Here is a 23,077-nt window from a genome sequence, read left to right on the forward strand (position 1 = left end):
CACTCCTCCTCCTTTCTTGTCTGGTCTGTTTCTCTGAAATAGATTGTATCCCTCCATTATTACATTCCAATCGTGGGACTTATCCCACCAGGTTTCAGTGATGCTTATTATGTCATATTTAGTTTGCTGTACCAAGAGCTCAAGCTCATCTTGTTTATTTCCCATGTTTTGCGCATTAGTGTACAGACATTGAAGTCCATTAATCATTCCCCCGTGACTCTTATTTAAGGATTTTTTCCTCCCACCACTAGGTCTGCGTGCTGTTTGCTCCATTTGGCCTATGATATTTGGATTATCATCTTCATCAATTGATAGACTCCTACCTTCAGGAGCACTGTCTCCCTCCCCCACATTAGTCAGTTTAAAGCCCTCCTGATGAGGTTTCTGAGATTTTTGGCAAAAACATTCCTCCCAACCGTTGTGAGGTGCAGCCCATCGCTTGCCAGAAGTCCATCTTCAAGAAACTGCAGTCCGTGATCTAAGAATCCAAACCGTTCCTGTTTACACCATTTGCGAAGCCAGGAGCTTCATAGATTGCCTAATTTAACTCATGTGTTGAGTCTGCTTCATTTCCCTACTTTCCCATTCACTATTGGGAAATAATAATAATAAAAAGGCTATTAATGTTTATGTTAGATAGAAGTGGGTGAAATTTGTAAGCATACTAGGCCCTCCAGAGCAGATAAAGCCTGCCAAATTAAATATGTCAGGGACCTTTTTTTCTGGACACTTCTAAAATGTTATCTTTTTAAAATGTTGCTTAATTGCATGAAATTTCCCAGCGTGGTCAACTTCTGAGGGATGAGGATTGTTGAAGTTCTTCATACTTGCTGCAGAAGTTTTTCTGCAAAAGGCAGACTCTGAAGTTTTGGACTGAGTAAAATAGGAATACTTCCCTCCCCCACCCTTGGTTTTTTGTGGGTCATCGGAATGAAAACTACATACCAAGAAAGGTGAGCCTGCCTGAGAAACCTGCCAAATTTCAGATGCATAGGTCCAAGGGCTTACAAACTTGATCTGCTCAAAACCTCACGAAGTTTACTGAGTAACTTAGGGCCAATCCAAACTGATCTAAACCGACCTTTTCTGTGAAGTAGGAGAACTGCTTACACTTACTTCCTTGTGCTCTTTGGCTCATGTAACTGGTTTCACAATTCCTTGGTTCCTGGTTACTGTATATAATTCAAGCATAACTACTAGGTATCTGCATTACACATAAAACATCAATTCCCCTCCCTTCCTAACAAAGAAATTCCCTGAGGAAGGAAATCAACCTTCACTGCAAAGTGAGATGTTTGTCAAGCAAGAGAGTGTTCCTGGGTAACAAATTCATTCAGTAGCAAAACATATGTCCTTGCTTAAATACAAGCTAAATTAGTCCATACTGCGCTAACTGAAACACCTGCAGGACTGGCATGAAAGGAGCTCTGACAAACTAATGCCTCTTCAGAGCTGAAAATAACTTCTCCAAAGAACTGCCAGATGTCTTACACTTACAAGGAATTCTTCACTTTGAAGAAACTCACCTCTGCAGAGGTTAATACATGCCATTTATTTCAAGACTTTGCAGGTAATCTCCATACGCATATAGAGCTCCATTGCTTCCCCATCCCAGATGTTGTACAGTATATTGATATCTGATGGTTAGTGTATGGAGGTAAATAGGGAAGGTAAAGGGTCACTTCAGCAGTGACAAGCCTCCTCCCCACTTCAGGAGTGGGAAGCTGGGCACTTAGGAGTTGCAAGACGGTCCTTTATACCTGAAGGAGCGTCTCCACCCCCATCAAGGCACCGAGGGCCTTCTGGCAGTTCCCTCATTGTGAGAAGTGAGGTTACAGGGAACCAGACAGAGGGCCTTCTCGGTAGTGGCACCCACCCTGTGGAACGCCTTCCCTTCAGATGTGAATGAAATAAGCAGCTATCTTATCTTTAAAAGACATCTGAAGGCAGCCCTGTTTAGGGAAGTTTTTAATATTTAATGCTGTATTGTTTTTAACACTCGATTGGAAGCTGCCCAGAGTGGCTGGGGAAACTCAGCCAGATGGGCGGGGTATAAATAAAGTATTATTATTATTATTATTATTATTATTATTATTATTATTATTATTCCCCTTCTTATTTAATATCACTAGGACTATAACTAACAGCTTGTTCACCCTTCTGCTTGTCCTGTGCCAGAAATCATGGGTCCGAGTGGTTTTGCCTTTGCCCTACCACTTTCCCCTGAAAAGTCTGCTCTTTAGTGCTAAATTGGAACATATGGCAATCCGCAGAAAACCTGGTTACCGTTCGCTCCTATTCAGTGGTAAAAATAAACAAAGCAAAGCAAAGCAAACTGCTTGGACATACAGTTTTAAAGCCCAGAGCTGTGCCCAGAAATGCAGCACAAAAGGAAGTCTGGATGCATCCTAAATGAACAAGGGGGAAATGGCAAGTACATTCTGTGTCCTAAAAGGTAAATTGAGCTATTTCTTAATGGATCTGTCTCAAATTTGGTTGCTTATAATGCTCGACGTGTAGCTACTGTATGCCAAATTTCGGGAAGTTGGAGAAATCATCTCCATTCTGTTAAGTTTTGCAGCATTCATGCTTTACAATGGTACAATGAAGTTTGACCTATCCACTTCAGCTATACAGGCGCTATTGTGACTGCATAATATTTCCTTTGATCAATGGAATGCTGCTGAGCAGTGTATTGGTAGACAGAGGGTGTCTGCTTATGCATGCCGAGGCTCAAAAGAAGCAATTTTTTCCTATATAGCACAAAATGCTTTCAAGTACTGTACTCGCTCTTTACCTCATAATATACATAATGTGTGTACAGTCTCTTAAAAAGCTAATACACAGGAAGAAACTCTTCAGCATATTGTACGTGGAGAAGTCATGAGATAATGGAGCGCACTGAAGCATCTTGCTGTTTTGATATTTTATTAAACACACAGAGAGACCATTTGTTTGCAGATAAGAACAGGGAATGGCGAAGCCAGGATTGCTCGTGATTTCCATCATCTATTGGGTTTATTAATAAATAAAGCCCAGTAGATGACAATGATATTTCAGGGAAATGAACCAGACCCAAATTTAATAATCTGTTAATTGTTCTTTCCCACTCCACACACACACACACACACACACACACACACACGGTGGGGGGGGGGAGTGGAGAGAGAGAGAAGCAAGAATATGAACAGAGGCTTTAAGAATAATGGAAGTTATTTGTAAATGATTTCATCTCATGGTGGCTTTGCACTGGTGCATGGGTAGGCAAACTAAGACCCTGGGGCCGGATCCAGTCCAATCGCCTTCTAAATCCAGCCTGCAGATGGTCTGGGAATCAGCGTGTTTTTACATGAGTTGAATGTGTCCTTTTTTTAAAAGTGTATCTCTGGGTTATTTGCGGGGCCTGTCTGGTGTTTTTACATGAGTAGAATGTGTGCTTTTATTTAAAATGCATCTCTGGGTTATTTGTGGAGCATAGGAATTCATTCATTTCCCCCCAAAAATATAGTTCGTCCCCCCACAAGGTCTGAGGGACAGTGGACCAGTCCTTGCTGAAAAAGTTTGCTGACCCCTGCACTAGTGGAAAGTGCTTCTCTCACATAAGACAAGGCTCCTGACAGTAGCGATGTCAAAATTCAGTGCCCCCTGCCTTTCGCCTTCCATTATACATCATAGTTGTGGCAACCCCTGCGGCGCCACACCCGGTGCGACTCCCCTAAATCTGCCTCTGCTCCTGTCCTTTGTGGATTTCCCCTACTTACTGCAGCCCTCTCTGCCATATGCCATGCTGTACCAGAGGAACATCAAATCCTCAGGAATGGATATTCTGGGAGCATTGGTGGGGGAGGTCCAGTGGGGAGAGAGGATTAGTGACTGGTTGTAAATCACTTAGATAACAATCCTAATTGAGGTGAGGTGGGGGGAAGACCAGATTTCCCCCCACTGTGCTCAGAGCCCTGATCACTCCTGCCTGCCAATGTAGAATGTGTGTTGCTTTGTTTTACCTATGTTGTTGTGCCAGCTCCAGGCTGCCACAGTACTCTTCAGGAACCTGACTTACTTAGGATTCAGCAGATCCATCCCTAACCCTGCTTTGCCTCCCAAGTGCCCCATTTTGTGACCTTATGTTAGCTGTCACCAGTGGTAGCATGCACTCTGAGTCTCATTTGATGGGTGCAGGGGAGGCCCCCACTAGCCACGCCACTAGCAGAGGGACAATTCCTTCAAATACTAATCTTTACCAGTAGTGCAGATCAGAGGTTAAGATTAATGTTTGCAAAATGGCTTAAATGGCTCTAAGGCTTAATAGTTCGGAAAGAATTAAGATTAACAATTTTTTTCCAGCATATAACAGGTCTTGCCATGAAACTGGTTTGAGTGCTAACTCAGATGGTCATCTTTGTGGCTTCATGTATATAAATATACTGAGTACAGAGTCCCAAGTTTTGACATTAGGAAAGTTCTATTGTCCACCTGAGGATGTGATTGCTTTAAAAAAACAAAACAAAAACCAGCTGCTGCGGTATTACCCTCCTTGTAGTGAACTGTGTGTGTAAACTAGTACACAGTTGGTTGCACTTTAGATCCTTTGTGGATGTATTAGGTGGAGTGATACTTTGTTGACGTTGTGATTTATTTATTTTTGCCAGAGCAATGCTAATGTCAAAGGTGGCCTAAAGGTCAGTTCTAAGCAAAAATAAAAATTTCCACCATCGCATTCCTTTATCAAAACTACACAGGAAAAACAACCCCATTCTTCATACTGAATAAAGCAAGAAAAGAAACACAATTCTGTAATAGAGCCATAAACCTAAACTGCTGTCCAGGTAAATTTGCCCTATTGTCCGTATAGTTTTAAAGCTATAGTTTTCCCAGTAGTGATGTATGGAAGTGAGAGCTGGACCATAAAGAAGGCTGATCGCCGAAGAATTGATGCTTTTGAATTATGGTGCTGAAGGAGACTCTTGAGAGTCCCATGGACTGCAAGAAGATCAAACCTATCCATTCTGAAGGAATCAGCCCTGAGTGCTCACTGGAAGAACAGATCCTGAAGCTGAGGCTCCAAGACTTTGGCCACCTCATGAGAAGGGAAGACTCCCTGGAAAAGACCCTGATGTTGGGAAAGATTGAGGGCACAAGGAAAAGGGGACGACAGAGGACGAGATGGTTGGACAGTGTTCTCGAAGCTACCAACAGGAGTTTGACCAAACTGCGGGAGGCAGTGGAAGACAGGAGTGCCTGGCGTGCTCTGGTCCATGGGGTCATGAAGAGTCGGAAACAACTAAATGACTAAACAACAACAACAACAAAATTATTGTAGCCAACTCCAGAATAGAGCTAATAGTCAGCAGATATGGCTGTCTGATACCACTAGAGCACAGTTCCATGCATGCCCACTTGGAAACAAGTTCCACTGTTCAGTGGAGGTTACTGCTTAGCAAGTGTGAAGCATTCCAGCCTACAATAATTTACTGAAATGGATCAATACTGGTTTATACACTTAGCCCTTCTTGTGCGCTTGCAGGTGGAGTCATGAAAAAGCCAAGATGTTGTTCAGTAAGCTAGTAGCACCTCCAGGTGCGAGATGAATCGATGCATGAATGGCGGGGGTTTTTCGGGTTTGCAGATCTTGTGGAAATTCTGACCACTGCATGCATGTTCTCCCACGGGAGGGTTCCAGTTCAACAACTGGCTGATTCTGACTGGGTTGCAAGCCCACCAATGGACTTGCTTGCTCCCACAGGAAATTCTCTGGAGACAATCAGGTCACCAGTTATATAATCTGGTCTCTCTCCCGTGTTGCTTTCTTTGCCATTTGGACGAAGGGTGTGAAAGAAGTCTCTGAAATGTTACCTTCACTTGATACTCCTGAGAACGATGCCAAGGAAATTGATGTTGCTTTATCAGTGATGCAAAGCAATTCTGGTTTGCTTGCTGTGCACAGGATGGTCCTGATGCTGCCTCAGAGGACATGCCTCTGTCTGTGGATCCACAGTTAGTCCCTGAGCCTATTAGCAGAGGTCTGTCAATATTCATTTTCTACGCCCAAATCTCTACTCCCAGCAACAGTCCAGGTGCATGCTCACCTGTGCAAACAGCCTTAGTGGAACCCTGCAGCAGGGAGCAATTTGGGCAAAGAAAAATGACCTAGACAGGCAAACTTTGTTAATATGCTCAGGGAATAGCAATTGTTTACTATGACACAACAAGCAGAGGATCGGTCTGCAAACAACACACCTGAAACCTTAAAGAAGAGAAAGCAACTGGCAGGGGGGTGGGAGTGCTAAGCCAAGAACAGGGAGTTAAGATAAGAAAAGGGTTAGTGTGCACTACCCACCTATAACATGTTGAGGTGGCAGGGAACCATCTCTGGTTACAGCTCTGGTTACAGAATGGAACAAGTCTAAGAAGTGCAGATACAGTGGTACCTCGGGTTACATACGCTTCAGGTTACATACGCTTCAGGTTACACACTCCGCTAACCCAGAAATAGTGCTTCAGGTTAAGAACTTTGCTTCAGGATAAGAACAGAAATCGTGCTCCGGCGGCACAGCGGCAGCGGGAGGCCCCATTAGCTAAAGTGGTGCTTCAGGTTAAGAACAGTTTCAGGTTAAGTACAGACCTCCGGAACGAATTAAGTACTTAACCCGAGGTACCACTGTACTAGATAATCATGTTAGATATCTATTCTCACTCTGGATCTTTATGATTGAACTTGGATCATAAGTACTATCTCAACAGGTGCCTATTTGGTCAATGTAACAGGCACTCAGGAAAGATACAACTGGCTGTAGTAGATATGGCAGGTGGTAACAGATGATGTAATCATTACAAGTTAATTCAGTAAAAACACCAAGACCTCACAGTGCAAACTGTGTGTCCTATTTGACAGTACCACATTCTCCAAAAATCAAGGGAAATTTGGTAGGTTGGTAGGTAAGAAAATAATTTTTAAAATCCATCAAGCTCTTAAGATTTTCATTTTCTAAAATGTAAACAGGGCCATGGCCTATAGACCAATTAGATTTAGAATTGTTATTTTGTTTTAGTTATACTGGCCAAAGCCTGCAGGATGGATAAGCATGATTCCTACTCCAGTGTGGAATATGCTGGCTGTAATTCCCTCCCTCATTAATCAGTCTCGATGTTCAGATTTTGTGGTGGTATACCAGTGGTCTAGAATTTTCTCCATATGTTCAGCTGGGTTGGTGCCTACTGAAAAATCACTGGCCCATTTAACAGAATCAGAGAAAAAGATGCCAAGTGACTGGGAGATGCTTAACAAAACATTGGCTGCTTGACAACACCACATTGTCTGCTTGCTGCTTCCTGAGGAAGAAATTGAGAATAAATGAAACTCTCTACAAATTAGTTCTTCAGGGGGACTGGGGTGCCTCTGCCAGGTAAGAAAAAGAAAGCGCACATAAATTGATTCCTGCTCACAATCTATCCCTTGTGATTCCTCTCTGCAGTCTTTCCTTGCATGGAGAGATAACACATCTGGAATTCAAACATATTTTGACAAAGAGAGAGAGAGAGAGAGAGATATGATGGGGTGGGGAAGCAAGATTTGGGAGTATTGCCATGTGGCTTCACGAGTGTCAAACCTGGTACATGAGTTTAATGTTGCCCCCCTCCCCCAGCCTATAAAGAAATCTGGTTAGTATGTATTGTCAATGTGTTAATCCTTATTGGTGCAGTAGGAATGTGGCTTTGAGACTCCTGCAGAGCAGGTTGTGAAGCCAGAACCAGGCTGTGAAAGCCTTTTGCTTACATGCACACTGTTGTTTCACCAGAATAAAAGCTTTGGACTATAAAATGATGAGGAGAAGGCAAATGGCTTTTTATTCTGGACTGAAAGCTGGCAACAGATATTTTTCCTTGCTGATAAGTCAGTGGAAAATCACATCGGCCATAGAATGTTCTGAACAATGTCCTTCCAATGGGGGATAGGGAAATCTGGCAATTTTGGATTCTCAACCCCACTACCCTACCAGTTCTCCATCTTTCTGCATCAGTTTGTGAACTTTCCCCTCATGAATATCTATCAACACTTCATTGCATCCCCCCCTGTAATGCAGACATTTTATAATGCAGTCTTGACCAATATAATGCATTTTTCTTTGTCATTTTATTCATATATACATTTTTGTGCACTCTCTCCTAGTATATGCAGTTTTGTATATGTTATTAAAACACGGCAATATCTAGTTGAGTTAGCAAAAATAAAAATCTAAACTATCTGTAATGGCTTTAGGGGTTGCTTGTGTGTAAGTTACCGCCGCTCTGGGTTAGGTTGCCTGGTTAAACCGTTTCTCTCTGGACAGCCATCCACTCCGTGGCTGTTCAGTCGCTGGCAGAATCCGTCAGTGGGCATTTCTTGAACCTCTTCCAGCATAAAAGTTCTTTGACGCCAAGTCGCCACCTACTCTCCCTGCGCGGAAGTCTTCTGCGCAGGGTGGGTGTGGGCAGCGGAGGACCTGTGCTCTCCTCGCTGGTCTCCTGTGAAGAGTCCTGGAGCCTGCTCTCTGCTTCCCCCATCGGCCCCCCTCTATCCCTGGTGTTGCGCTGAATTTCTTCCCCAGCCGGAGACCTGCCTCTCTCCCTGCTTGGCCCCTCTCCAGCATCGCTGTGTAGCCTCGCCTCCTCCTCTAGTTCCGATGGCAGTTCCCTGACACTATCCTTCTGAAAACTCTGTAATTTAGGCCACAGCCACCATATATGAAAGAATTACTTCTCTCACACTTGTTTTTATTGTGCTCTCAATCAAACTAATTTGTATTCAACCTAGAACAATGCATACTAGTGCTTCAACTGAGGATAAAAATAAATACATAAATAAAAAACAAACTAACCTCATATTTGCCCAGCACACCCATTGCCTGTGTGAGGAGTGGGAGTGAGGGTAACAGAGAAGCTGCCATTGTATGCTGCTAATTGAGCTAAGAAAGGAGAAGAACAGCTGGGAAGCTGTGTCGAGGAAACAACTTTCAGCTCATTGATATGCCTCACCCATGTAAGGATAAAATAACCACAGGCAGGACAGAAGTGGTGGTTCCAAATTCATAGCGAGAGAGAGAGAGAGAGAGAGAGAGAGAGAGAGAGAGAGAGAGAATGAAAGAGCCCTTTGCTTGTATTTCAGCCTGTGGAAGTCAGAATGGAGGCAGTACCACTGACCTTGCTTATTTCAAAAATTTAACTCTTACTAAAAAGAAGAGAGAGAGAGTAACAAGAGGGAAGGACCACAGAGGCAGCCGCTGTATGGGCTTTGAAGCACTGAGAACTAGGAAGTTAAGAAGCATGTGCAAGAGGGTGAGGGGCCACTGGCAGAAATGACCAGTAAGGCTGGAAGTTAGAGATGCAGGCCTACTGGCTGAGCTCTATTAAGAAAGTGGGAGTTTGGGTGATGGTACAGAAAGAGGAGACTTAGAAGCTGGGCAAGGAAAGGAGCAGAAGGGAGAGAACATTATGCAACAAAGCTTTAGTTGGCCTGGACTTCCTCAGGGAGAGGAAACAAAGAAAGGCAGGAGTTTGAAGGCTCTCTAGTGTTCATTACACACATGGCAGGCCATAGACTAAACAAGGAGAGCCATGTGATAGACAAGAGGTCCAATGATGAGAAAAAATTCCAGGAGGAGAATCTGAAGAGTTCACTAGCTCTGGTGTTGTGAGAGGTTGGGTTTCTGAGGGCTTGTAGGGCACACAGCAGAAGAAGCCTCACAACACATCAGTCCATGTTTATGTTTTGCCCTGGAAACATACTTCAGTCCACCAGAATGTGCCACATTGCTGAATAGGTATGACTGTTTTAACAGAGATAGTAACTTGGACTAAACCACCAAGAGAGTAGAATTTTTCTCTTCTATTATTTATGACCAATTTGATGTATGGGATGCTGCAGTTTGAGAAGAGGGTAAAGTTTCAAGGCTCCCATCTGATTTTCCTCTTATTTTCCCTGTTATTCTGTCATCTATTAGATTTCTATGTGCATTTTATGCAATTTCTTTTTCCATTTATCGCACAGTTTGCTATAGAATAAAATATCATCACTATAACTAATAAATCAGAAAAACACTATTTTGGATGTCACAGAAAATGTGTTCCAATGTTAGTCTTAAGAGCCTATGGATCCTTTTGCTTCAGTTTAGATGGGTGAAATAAATCCATAGTACTGAGTAAGATAAAGGCACCTTGAGGCATTACTATTCAACAACTCACCAGCACCAAGTCTTCAAAAACAGCTCTTGCTACAAAAATGAACTACATGAGATAAATTTCAAAGAGCTGTGCAATTTCTCAGGGATTTCTGGGAGTCACATGGCTGAAACGGAACACCATTTTTTTTAAAAAAAAACATTTGCAGCATATATATGTAATATGTCAGATGCAAGCAGTGCAGGCTAGGAAACAGGAACTTGGTAACTGGTGTTTTTAGCACTAAGTGATTTCAGTGGAATAATGAAGAAAAATATTGTGACCTTGCTACAATGACAAAACAGTCACTTAAGAGCTTCCATCACATATATACTCAGTCTAAGCAATAATCCCACCCCACAGTGGCTCACACTAGAGAGAGGTAAATGGTAGGCTGGGCACTCAGTATGGCACAGTATTTCAGCATTTCAGTCACTTAGTCTCATACAAACCAAGGCAAAAGGTTCTTCAGCTCTGTACTCCATAACAGAGATAAGTGGAAAACTCTACCAAAGCCTTTGGTGAGGGAGAATGAAAGAGCCCTTTGCTTGTATTTCAGCCTGTGGAAGTCAGAATGGAGGCAGTACCACTGACCTTGCTTATTTCAAAAATTTAACTCTTACTAAAAAGAAGGAATTTGAATTATGGCACTGGAGGAGAATCTTGAGAGTCCCATGGACTGCAAGAAGATCAGACCTATCCATTCTGAAGGAAATCAGCCCTGAGGGCTCACTGGAAGGACAGATCCTGAAGCTGAGACTCTAATACTTTGGCCACCTCATGAGAAGAGAAGACTCCCTGGAAAAGACCCTGATGTTGGGAAAGATTGGGGGCACAAGGAGAAGGGGACAACAGAGGACGAGATAGTTGGATAGTGTTCTTGAAGCTACTAGCATGAGTTTGACCAAACTGCGGGAAGCAGTGGAAGACAGGAGTGCCTGGCGTGCTCTGGTCCATAGGGTCACGAAGAGTCGGACACGACTAAACGACTAAACAGCAACAAAAAGAAGGATGCCAACTAGAGGTGAGACATCCTAATCTGTGGCTATTTCCAAGCATGATTATCCCTTGTTTCTATTGGCCACATGACCAGCCACTTTGCTTTTGCAAAGTCCTAGCATGGACTGAAACCTTGATACTTATGTGACAGAAAAAAAGGGTGTCATCTCAGTGCTGGCTAAGGATGACCTATTAGAGAAGGAGTAAAGATTACACAATCTCAGTCAATGTGCCTTCTTTCAAAAAACAACAGGAATCTGTACCACCAGAAGGGATTCTCCTTCCACCCCACTCCCATAAGTAAACAGCACTATTAGTGACTGGGCATAGTTCAGTCATTATGTCACATAAGCAGCAGTACTACAGGCTGATACATGAGCAAAGGCCTCTTTAAGTCTCTCCCACCAGCGTGCCAAACAGAGGCTTTGGTAGTTCTCCCCATAGCTCTGTATAGGAGCAGGGAGTTGAGAGCCTGGTCGTGTTCTGTCCTACTTTTGGCAAGAAATGATGGTCAAGAAGGATGGGTCATCACAGGGAGTTAACATAATCACTCTTCAAGGATTTTACCCATGTGTAAAATCAACAAGCAAGTAGGGAGGGGCTAAACTCTTTCATCCCTATTGCCCTCCACAAGATGGAGGAAAACTGGCTCTCCCCTCATCAACTGCTCTCTTGACTTGGCCATCTTATCTCCTTTTGGTTTTGCTTCACCTAGTCAGGATTTTCTCTCAGCAATTTCTTACTATCCTTTTTTCAGTGAGGATATTAATAAACATAGCAAAGTCAGCCTGTGTCATATAGTGTTTTGTCACAGGATGATGTAGTAGCTTGCTTTGGTGACCACTCCTCTATTTTCCAGATGAAAGTACCACATCCCTTTAATCTGCTCTCATACTTCAGCTATGGCATTGCCTTAATCCATCACATTGACAGTACAAGTGAACACCATGCACTTCACATACATACAAGATGCCATAAATTGTTTTAAAAGGCATTAGACAAATGGTTCTTACTGCTGCAAAAATAACACCACTGCACTGGTTTACCATTGTCCCCTTTATAGGAAACACAGGTGGGCAGACTGATCTCAGTGGCATCGATCTTCTTCCTTCCAGTCGGGTTTTAGTATCCCTACAGAGCATAAAGACAATGGGCCATGTATATCCTTGATGAATGATTCCAGTACAATGGTTCAGCTATAATCCTACAACCCTCTTTTAGAAGCAAGACTAGTTGAACTTTGAGTAAATGTAAAATGTAAAAAGGATTTGGTTGCTGGAAAACAATTTTTATTTTCATATCTGTTGACAAAATTTTACATTTATGTAAGTGTACAGAAGAAAGGCAAGGAGAGCAATTCCAAAATATTTCCTCTCCCACCCCACCCCATGGAAGGAACCTATGCATGCAAAATGAATAAACTGAGCATTAACTCATCTCTTTCTCAGCAGAGTGCACTACTGGACTTCCCCAACATCACATTCTGTTTTATGTCTTATGTATTATAAATAGCAGATGACAGCAGATAAATCTTGCTAGCTGAGGACCACCACTGTTACAATCACAAAGCTGGACTGTGCCAAAAGGCATTAAGCACAGCCCCTCACTGCAAGACAACACGCCGGCACTCTGTTGCTCAATCCAGAGGATTGTTTCAATTTGTATGCCACATCAAATGTTTCCCACAAAATGTTTCCCACAAAAAAGTTTTGTGCTCTTGGCGATGCTATGTGTACCAGATGCACTCCACAGCTAATATGTGCTCAGTGAAGAGTGCTGCCCCATTTGCACATTGGGTTTCCAACACTGGGATATGAACCCTGATGGATCAGCAAAACTTGCCTAAACCACTTTTAAAGCTATATAAGGCAGCAGTTATCACCACATCTATGGCAGCAAATTTCATAAGTTAATGATGCTCTGTGTGAAGAGCTTTCTTTTATCTGCCCTGAATTTATTGCCAATCAATTTTATTGAGAGACCTTGAGTTCTTCTGTTATGAGAAAGGAAGAATATTGTCGCCTTCGCTCCCAATCACTCAGCGGGGTGATATCATTTCAGGTGAGGTCCTATCCTTCTCCTGTTCAAAAGTATGAATATACTTCCCTATGCCAACAAGAAATGCCTTACATAACACAATCAATAGCTGCTTTTGCCCTCAAGGCAGAAACATCATATTGGTGGCTGCTTATTATTGATTAAGTGACCAAGACACCCCATTTCCCTTCAGTCAGGTTGCCTGGCTAACAGTGAAAATGACCATTATTGGTCCCCAGGCCCAGGACCTTATATTGTGAACTCTTGAATTTAAGATCTGTTACTTTAGTTCGTAAGGTCAAGCATGGCTTCCTAGTTGGCTTCCTCATTATTAATGCTCTTAGCAGTGTCATTCTCAGATTTATTCTCTTTATCACATTCTTCCACCCCTCTCTAAGGTCACCGAAGAAAATACTGAACAAAACCAAGCCTACAAAGAATCCCTAAGAAGAGATTGAAAGGTTGCCTTTTATCACAACCTTTCACCTTCCATTAGTTCATTACTGATTTTATGGTGTATGCAGTGGTAGCAAATATGAGCAATGCAATTCATTCTAGTGTTTAAGCATGTGATCTTATACTCAATTACAGTGGTGCCTCGCAAGACGAAAAGAATCCGTTCTGCGAGTCTCGCAAGACATTATCGTCTTGCGAAGCAAGCCCATAGGAAATTCGTTTTGCGAAGCACCTCCAAAACGGAAAACTCTTTCGTCTAGCGAGTTTTCCGTCTTGCGAGGCATTCGTCTTGCGGGGCACCACTGTACTTAGAAGGAAACAACATTGAACTCAAAGGGACTTGCTTCTCAGGAGACATGTATAGGATTGCACTATAAATGCCAGATTTGGGAGAAGGCTTTTGTCTTGATCATAGAATCATAGAATCATAGAGTTGGAAGAGACCACAAGGGCCATCGAGTCCAACCCCCTGCCAAGCAGGAAACACCATCAGAGCACTCCTGACATACGGTTGTGAAGCCTCTGCTTAAAGACCTCCAAAGAAGGAGACTCCACCACACTCCTTGGCAGCAAATTCCACTGTCGAACAGCTCTTACTGTCAGGAAGTTCTTCCTAATGTTTAGGTGGAATCTTATTTCTTGTAGTTTGGATCCACTGCTCCGTGTCCACTTCTCTGGAGCAGCAGAAAACAACCTTTCTCCCTCCTCTATGTGACATCCTTTTATATATTTGAACATGGCTATCATATCACCCCTTAACCTCCTCTTCTCCAGGCTAAACATGCCCAGCTCCCTTAGCCGTTCCTCATAAGGCATCGTTTCCAGGCCTTTGACCATTTTGGTTGCCCTCCTCTGGATACGTTCCAGTTTGTCAGTGTCCTTCTTGAACTGTGGTGCCCAGAACTGGACACAGTACTCCAGGTGAGGTCTGACCAGAGCAGAATACAGTGGCACTATTACTTCCCTTGATCTAGATGCTATACTCCTATTGATGCAGCCCAGAATTGCATTGGCTTTTTTAGCTGCCGTGTCACACTGTTGATATTTATTTGCATTTATAATTATGATTGAATTGCACATCTAGGAAAGTCAAATACCCAACAAAGGATATATCTGACAAAAAGAAAACAATTAAATGCTCTTTGTCCATAACAGTTATTTTTAAAGTGATTATAGTGCCCAATGATGTTCTGCTACAAGAAAAAACAACAGCATTATTAGGTGAAAAGCCAACCAAAAGCATCATAAATGGCATACTCCAAATAAAGCTGAACCCTGTGTGTGTTTCTATTTCTATATTGAAAAAATGCTCGGAGGGGAAGGTGTTCTTATGTCTCTCTCCCCCCTCTGGCCCAGCTTTCTCGGGAATGATGACCCAGTGGGGATTTTATTGATCTTCTAACTATGTCACAGTCCATTTAAAACAAAATGGTATATGTTTTTGACAGAGGAATATGACATATTACTGTAGAAGGAGAACGGATAGACTTGAGTGATGGTAAGAAAACAACAACAAAAAGCCTCTTGGGACACATGAAGAAAACAAATCTAAGATATGATGCTGTAAATGGAAGTGAATTAGGCTTTTTATGGCAAGATTTAGCTGCAGAAGAAAACAGAGATTGTAAGCACAGGGAGAAGTAAGTCCCATTCAAGCAAGTAATTCCCCCCCCCCTTTTTTTGTAGATTCTCACCAGGATACTGTTCCCAAGAGAGGAGAAAGATAAATCACGTAAGCATCATTTGGTGATGCATTAAGGAAGAAGTAAAAAGGTAAAGGTAAAGGATCTCTGACAGTTAAGTCCAGTCGCAGACGACACTGGGTTGTGGCGCTCATCTCACTTTACTGGCCGAGGGAGCCAACGTTTGTCCGGAGACAGTTTTTCCAGGTCATGTGGCCAGCATGACTAAGCCGCTTCTGGCAAAACCAGAGCAGCGCACGGAAACGCCGTTTGCCTTCCTGCTGGGGCGGTACCTATTTATCTACTTGCACTGTGACGTGCTTTCAAACTGCTACACCCTCTCCCCATCCACAACCACACTAGACCTGCTTCGCATCATTCTTGACTGTTTTAACCTGGCTGGAGTATCTCCTTCTTGGATGTAAAATAGGGGTGTGAGAGCTTGTGTAGAAACTTACCTACTGTACATTGGTAAAATCCAAATTAATTGCTCCACTCACCCCACTCACCAATGAAATGTGGCCCCCATCCCTGTCTCCAGAAAGTTGCCCAGAAGTGAATGTGGCCACCACACTGAAAACAAGTTCTCTACTTCTGAAGTACAAGAATGAAAAAGTGTTTTGTTTCCTGTCCTCTTGGAAGGCTATGCACTAAGGGAGTCTAGTTTTTTAGTACATGCACATACAACAGGTCACCATAGCACACTCCTCCCCCCTCCGCCAAAAGCGAAAATGAAATGCTTACTGTGTACTAACCAAATGGAGATCCACACAGGTAGAATTGTGTTTGCATGCGTTAACGAGGCAGTCATCAATATCTTGGTCACATTTTTGTCCTGCATACCCAGGGTTGCACAAGCAGTAGAAGCCGTCAACAACTGCAGTGTGTGAAGTGGGGGGGGGGGAGAAGCAGGTCAATCACATTTTGTACAAAGTTAGATTGTAACTGGAACTGCAAAACACTTAAATAAAGATAGCACATAAATCCTAGAAATGTAGTCCTATTTTCTCTAGAAATATAAAGGGCAATGGAAATGGAAAGAGAGAACAAGCAAGGGGCGGGGGGAGGGAATTGAAACAGTATTGTGTAATTGTCACTGAAATGAAAAGAAGGTATGTCATACACAGGCAGGAAATGTAACCATAGGGAAACTGGATTTCTGATATAGGAGAGAATGACATCAGCAGCCATTCATGACAATTAAGTAACCCACCTAATTTGAGAAGAGGGTACACTCTCGTGCTACGCCTCATCTCCAGCATTAGGGCCATCAGGTGTAAAAGCAATTTAGCTCCACACCAGTTATGTTCCCAAATGCTCTCCGCTTTACCCACCCCCCTTATGAATTAACGGCTCTTATCCATTCGTACGAAGGAAACTGGGTGTGATTCCCATCCCAAACTATCTTGACTGGATAAATAAAAAGAATAAAAAAATTGTCCAGTAGCACCTTAGAGACCAACAACGTTTGTTCTGGATATAAGCTTTCATGTGCATGTACACTTCTTCAGATACATTGAAACAGAAGTCACCAGACCCTTATATATAGTGGGAGGGTGGGGTGGGGTTTTTCTCAGAAGGGTAGTAGGAGATGGGTGATTGGCTCAATGGGTATGATAAACCTGTTGATGAATGTTAACGACTGTCATCAGCATACTATCCCTTGCTTTTCCCTGTAGGACTAATTGCAGTCGTTAGCAGTCATCAACAGGTTTACCATACTCATTGAGTCAATCACCTATCTCCTACTACCCTTCTCATAAAAACCCCACCCTTTTTATTTTATTTTTTTATTTTGACTGTGTCAGACCAACACAGCTACCTACCTGAATCTAGTATCTTGACTGGGACATCACAGAGCAGAGTTCATCTATTGTGATGTTCTGAAACCAACACAGTAGCCAATTCCTACATGGCCCCACCTGACCTAACAACAGGGCAGATTTCAACACAGTGCTAATATAAAGCTAACACAAACTGCTTTACAGCACATGATATTCAGTTGCTGGATGTTTTCCTAGATGGCAGGTGTCCGTCTTTCCCTTCCAGGTAGTCCCCCCCCCCCACAAACCAAAAATCCCTCCCCCGAGGTGCATTTCTTCTATTGGGGAAAAGAAAAAACTTGTGCCCTTGATATTTTGCATCTGTTATTTTTAAAAGAAATAGACAGGGAAAGAAACATTTATTATCTGGAGGTGCCATTTTCACACTGTGCCACTTTATTTAAAAGAAACTGCTCAAGAGCTGAGGTTTGACAGCCTTGATCAGCTACTCTCATGAGTTTCCATGCTTCATTCTTGCCCCCTCCCAAGCTAACAATCAGTCCTTCCTCTTTTTCATCATTAGTGATGTAAAGAGAGAAGTATCTTTGGAGAGTTACATCTATACAAGGGACCCGGTGACAGCAATGATTGCAGTTCTTACAGGCATAGATTTATTATAGCCTCACACAGGTCTCTGGGTTCTTCATTATCTCTAAGATTTACCATGTAATCCAGGCTGTCACTCAGTCTCAGCACATGTAACTGCTATTACTCTCATTAAATGCTTGGAGCCCTTTGTTCCAATACTACTTTTTTTTTTTCAAGACGCTTGGATTTTTCTTAATTCACAGTTTTAAGATGGAGCTAAAGCAAAGCACTTCACCTCCTTTTTAACTTGTCTATCAAATCTCAATAGTTATTTACTTCCACGGATACTCAGATCTGAACCTGAAGGGTAAGCTTTCAAGTAATTTAAAAAAAAAATTTTTTTTTGCTGAATATCCACTTCTATGGAAATTTAAACTTCTTTTCTTTTTTGCACAGCTAGTAACCATTGTTATTCTTAAAAAGGTAAAGGTAAAGGTACCCCTGACCATTAGGTCCAGTCGTGGCTGACTCTGGGGTTGCGGCGCTCATCTTGCTCTATGGGCCGAGGGAGCCGGCATTTATCCGCAGACGGCTTCTTGGTCATGTGGCCAGCATGACTAAGCCGCTTCTGGCAAACCAGAGCAGCATACAGAAATGCCATTTACCTTCCCGCTGGAACAGTACCTATTTATCTACTTGCACTTTGTTGTGCTTTCGAACTGCTAGGTTGGCAGGAGCAGGGACCGAGCAATGGGAGCTCACCCCGTCATGGGGATTCGACCCGCCAACCTTCTGATCGGCAAGTCCTAGGCTCTGTGGTTTAACCCACAGTGCCACCCGCGTCCCTTATGCTCCATTCTTATCCTCCATGAATTTGTTTAATTTGTAAACCACTTAGAGGTTTTCTTACAATCAAGCAGTATATACATTTTGTTAGATAAATAAATAATCTGCTTTTGAGGAAGGGCTCAATAGTTGAGCAGCTGTTTTGCATGCAAAGACTCCAGGTTCCATCCCCAGCATGCCCAGGTAGGGCCGGAAGAGAACCTTGGAGAAGCTACTGCCAGTCAATGTAGACCCGGTGTAGTCAACCTTTTTATACCTACTGCCCAATAATGCATCTTTCTTGATGGTTAAATTTCCTTACCGCCCACCAGTGCTTGATGGAAGGAAGATTCAGCTTGTGCCGTACAACCCCCTACCACCCACCTAGAATCCTGAAACGCCCACTAGTGGGCGGTAGGGACCAGGTTGACAACCCCTGGTGTAGACAACAGGGAACTAGATGGAACACTAGTCTGACGCAGTACACGGCAGTTTCCTATGTTCCTAGTTAAATAAAATGGTTCAATATATATAACTTGAAAATGGACCATGTCAGACAAATATCCACCTGGACAGACAGAAAGGGGAAGTCAAAGCGATCAAGTAACTGGAGCAATTCTCTCACGAGGGAAGGTTGCAAGATTTGGGGCATTTTATTTCAGAAAAAAGTAAGAAGGTGTTACTGAGCCCAACACTGGGGGCAAATCAGTATGCTTGGTGAAGGTGAGCATCCCAGAGAGAAGTGGAATAGAAGGAAATCTTTAGGCAAGAAGCTCTAACCACTGGGCTATGGCCCTCCTTCTTTGATCCTGAGTAACTTGAATACTCTTCTCATCTATTGCGAAATTGCAAAAGAAAAACTCTAAACCTATAACCACAAGACCATTAGCAGTTGTGGCTCTGCTACAATGATGGTATGACATCATACTACTAGCAAAGCTTCTTTACCAAAAAATTAAGACACATTCAGTCATGGAGGAGTGAAGTGACCAATTCTACAGATGGTGGGACTTCACCACCATCAAAGGCAAAGCCTTTATCAGGCAAGGAGGACAACAATTCTTCCATCCAAACAAGAGAAACAGTTGGGGAATTTAGAAGTTCACATCCCCTTTGCTTGGTGCCTGTGAATTGCTTTCTGGGCCTAGTTCACTGACAACCCCAGTTTGTACCATGTCAGAAATGGGCAGATGACTCAGCCATGAGTTTAACCATTACAGATTTTTCTGTGGTTCTCTTTACTCTTTTCCCACAGAATTTGCAACAGAATTGGCACCCCATCTACAGTATTTAAAACCCATAGAGGAAGAGAAACAATGGCTAAGTTACTGACCAAGGGCAGATTTATGGAGCCCAGGGAATGTAAAGTATGGATACCTTTGAATCTATGGTTAGAGTTTACAGAGCAGTGACTGATGCTTCTGACAACATTACTGCTTATAATATAATTTATTTGGGATAAGGTTTTGGAAGATTCTGAGGACATACAGACATGCTGTTCTCCCTTAAAGTAAGCAATTCTAAACAGTAACCTAACATCTTAGTCCACTGTCTGCCTCTGGCTGAACAACTACAGTATAATAAACTGCCTTAATTCTGTTGATTTTGATGACACTAAATTATCCTAAAATTCTACTACTTAGACCTAATGGGAACTTGTGTCTTACTGTTGCAAGTGTTTCAGGGCATTGTAAAACTCTATTCAACAGGACACTTTTTTCCATTTCCAATCAGTTCATGAAGTGAAATATACAAAGTATACTGCCCTTCATATTTGGCTTTCACTTGCTTGTTCCCATAATAAAGATTTAATGGTAATATTTATAATCCTTCCATTTCTTTAAAAAACGTGAGAGCTGAAATGCACACGGGGATTTAAACTCTGGTAAACATGGTACAGGGCTTTTTCTCTCTATATCCCACCCCACTGGACAAGCACCCTGCTTTTCATCAGCCCTGATCTCATTTTAATGCAATAGTCAAACCTATTTGTTAAACTCGCTGCAAACAGTGCCTCCTTGCACAGAGGAGCTGTTTCTGAGCACCTGAAAATTACCCAACATCAAATATATTGCACAAAAGGCATTTGGGCTAATTGAAGCATCGGATGAGACAACTAAAAAAAAAAATCATCTCATTAGAATTTCTCATTAGCTTCAATGGTGACCTCTGGAAAGATAAACCTCTGTGCCAGGAAATGAGACATCTTGGCAAAGTCCCCTTCTTTCAGAAATAGGATGCAAAGTTGTTTCCAGGGCACACGTAATGGAGAGCGTTATCTGCTGATCTCCCTGAAATGTCTCAAATGCAGCTGCGAGGGTTGCACAAAAAGGAGAAACAAATGCCAAACTCACCATCGTAGCAATATCCATGGAAGCAAGGGTTAGAGCTGCACTCGTTGACGTTGATCTCACAGCGTGGGCCTTCAAAGCCCTTCAGACACTGGCACCGGAATCCAAGGGGAAAGGCAGCCAAGTCCGTCTCTTTCAGACACACAGCTCCGTTCTCACAGGGATTCCCTCCCTCACAGGGCCTGAATTCACAATTAAAACCTGGAAGGAAAAGAAAACAAAAGTTGGCACCATTTAACTAATAAACTGGTTGTTACCTATCCTGTGCCGTATTGTATCCTAAGTTAACTAATTAAAGACACTTGGCACAAAATCTTTTCTAATCCTTTTATCTCCCCTTCCTCATGCAAAAAATAAAATAAAATACAAATCCAGAAATTTCTTTGCTGTTCAGTTTTAGAAACAAGAAAGTAATTCTTTTCTCTGTAGCCTACGCATATAAAACTAAGATGTACGGGTTGTTGTTTTTTAAATCTGATAAACAAACATTTAAACAGTGTCACAAACCAAGGCACGCATTCCCATAGAAAGTAATGCACAACAGATTAATTTGTTCCAGACTTTTAAAAACAACCCCTAAAACAGCAATTTAACATGAATTTTACTATCTAACAAGACCATTGATCCATAAAATGACAGCAATAATCAATGTAATGTACTATAAAATAAATAAGACAGTGTTTGTAGTCACAAAAACAAATTAACCCAAAAAGCCTCAAAAAGAAAAATGCAAAAACAAAAGCACCAAATACAGTGGTACCTTGGTTCTCGAACTTAACCCGTTCCAAAATGTTTGAAAACCAAGGCGCGACTTCTGATTGGTGCAGGCGCCCCAGAAACAATAGCCGACAGCCGTATCAGATGTTTGACTTCCGAAAAACATTCGAAAACCAGAACACTTACTTCTGGGTTTTCAGCATTTGAGAACCAAGGCTTTTGACTAGCAAGGTATTTGAGAACCAAGGTACCACTATATGTCACATAGCCTGAGCAGTGTCTGTAACTCAGGAATGATGTACGTCCTTCTCCATTGGTTGTGTGTGTGGCTTTTGGACCCAATAATCTGATTGGCTCAGAAAGATACTTTGCCAAATTCCAACGTTTTCCTATGAGTAGAGTTTATGTACTTGAAATTAATTTCCTGCTGAAACATGTATTTGTCTGTGTCTTAAAATATTATGGTTATCAACAATATTGAGAGAACGGTCTCACCATCCCTATGTGAAAGGTATTCCATTAAAGGAATCCAGGGACTCAACTTGGTTTGGTGAACCCCCGAGAGGGGGTTGTGCCTGTACGTGAGTCCAGGGGAGCATCTGAGGAGTGAACAGAGTCTGTTCCCAGGCTTTTCACCTGCCTCAGGTGTTCACCCTTGGCTGACCTATGATGGAGCTCTGGGTCAGCGCTACCTGCAAGGGTGTAGGGAGCTAGTCAAACCAGAGCCTATGCAACCACTCACTTTTCAGTAATCAATAAAGCTGTGGCCTAAATTCTGCCAATAACCAAAACTAAAATTTGAGTCAAATGTGTTTTTATTTAGGGGGGAAGTCTCTGGGTCTGAACACGCAATGGAATAATCATGAACAAGATGTCTTTCATTCAGTGCTAATTCACCTATAATACCTATTTTCGTATCTGTAGAGATTCATTGTAATTCATTTTACCCTCTCCTAGAGCTATGTTCACCCTTCCTTTTAGCTGGACCATATTTCTTTAACAAGTGCATCTCAAGGTGGTTATAATACAATATACAATTAAAATAATCAAATACTACCAAGCAGTCAAATAATTATTGATCTTTTATAGTGTTAGATGCCAATAGCCACCGTGAATAGAAATGTTTTCATCATTTTTCTGAAATTGTACTGATCTTGGTACATGTCTTATTTCTGGGGGAAGGCTACTCTAGAGAGTCGGTGCTACCACAAAAAAAGGCCCCTTTCCTGGACATCACCAGATGGACACAACCAGGTGGGCCTACATTAATGACCTTATTGACTCCATAGATCTGTTTAGAAGGTTTTCCTTCAGATAATCTGGCCCCAAGTTGTTTAGAGTAGCATTGCCTTTAAACAATGGTGTTTTATGTCCTCAGACACTGTCACCAGTCAATAACCTAGCCACCACATTGTGTATGAGCTATAGTTTCCTGAGGACACAATATGAAGATTTTAGTGACTAT

At 42.4% G+C, this 23,077-nt stretch overlaps 1 protein-coding gene across 7 annotated transcripts in view; it reads right to left on the reverse strand.

The window, feature by feature from the left end:
• EYS (eyes shut homolog) overlaps nt 1–23,077 on the reverse strand; it is a 476,514-nt gene that overhangs the window by 418,596 nt on the left and 34,841 nt on the right. For all 7 annotated transcript variants that reach the window (XM_083606894.1, XM_083606889.1, XM_083606892.1 and 4 more), the window contains 2 exons: nt 20,899–21,096; nt 16,124–16,245 (listed from right to left, as the gene is read on the reverse strand). In XM_083606894.1, coding sequence (XP_083463020.1) covers nt 16,124–16,245; nt 20,899–21,096 — 320 coding nt within the window. The remainder of the gene's footprint in view (nt 1–16,123; nt 16,246–20,898; nt 21,097–23,077) is intronic.

The sequence above is a fragment of the Podarcis filfolensis genome (genome assembly GCF_964270895.1).
Source record: "Podarcis filfolensis genome assembly, chromosome: 3".
Lineage (NCBI taxonomy): Eukaryota > Metazoa > Chordata > Lepidosauria > Squamata > Lacertidae > Podarcis > Podarcis filfolensis.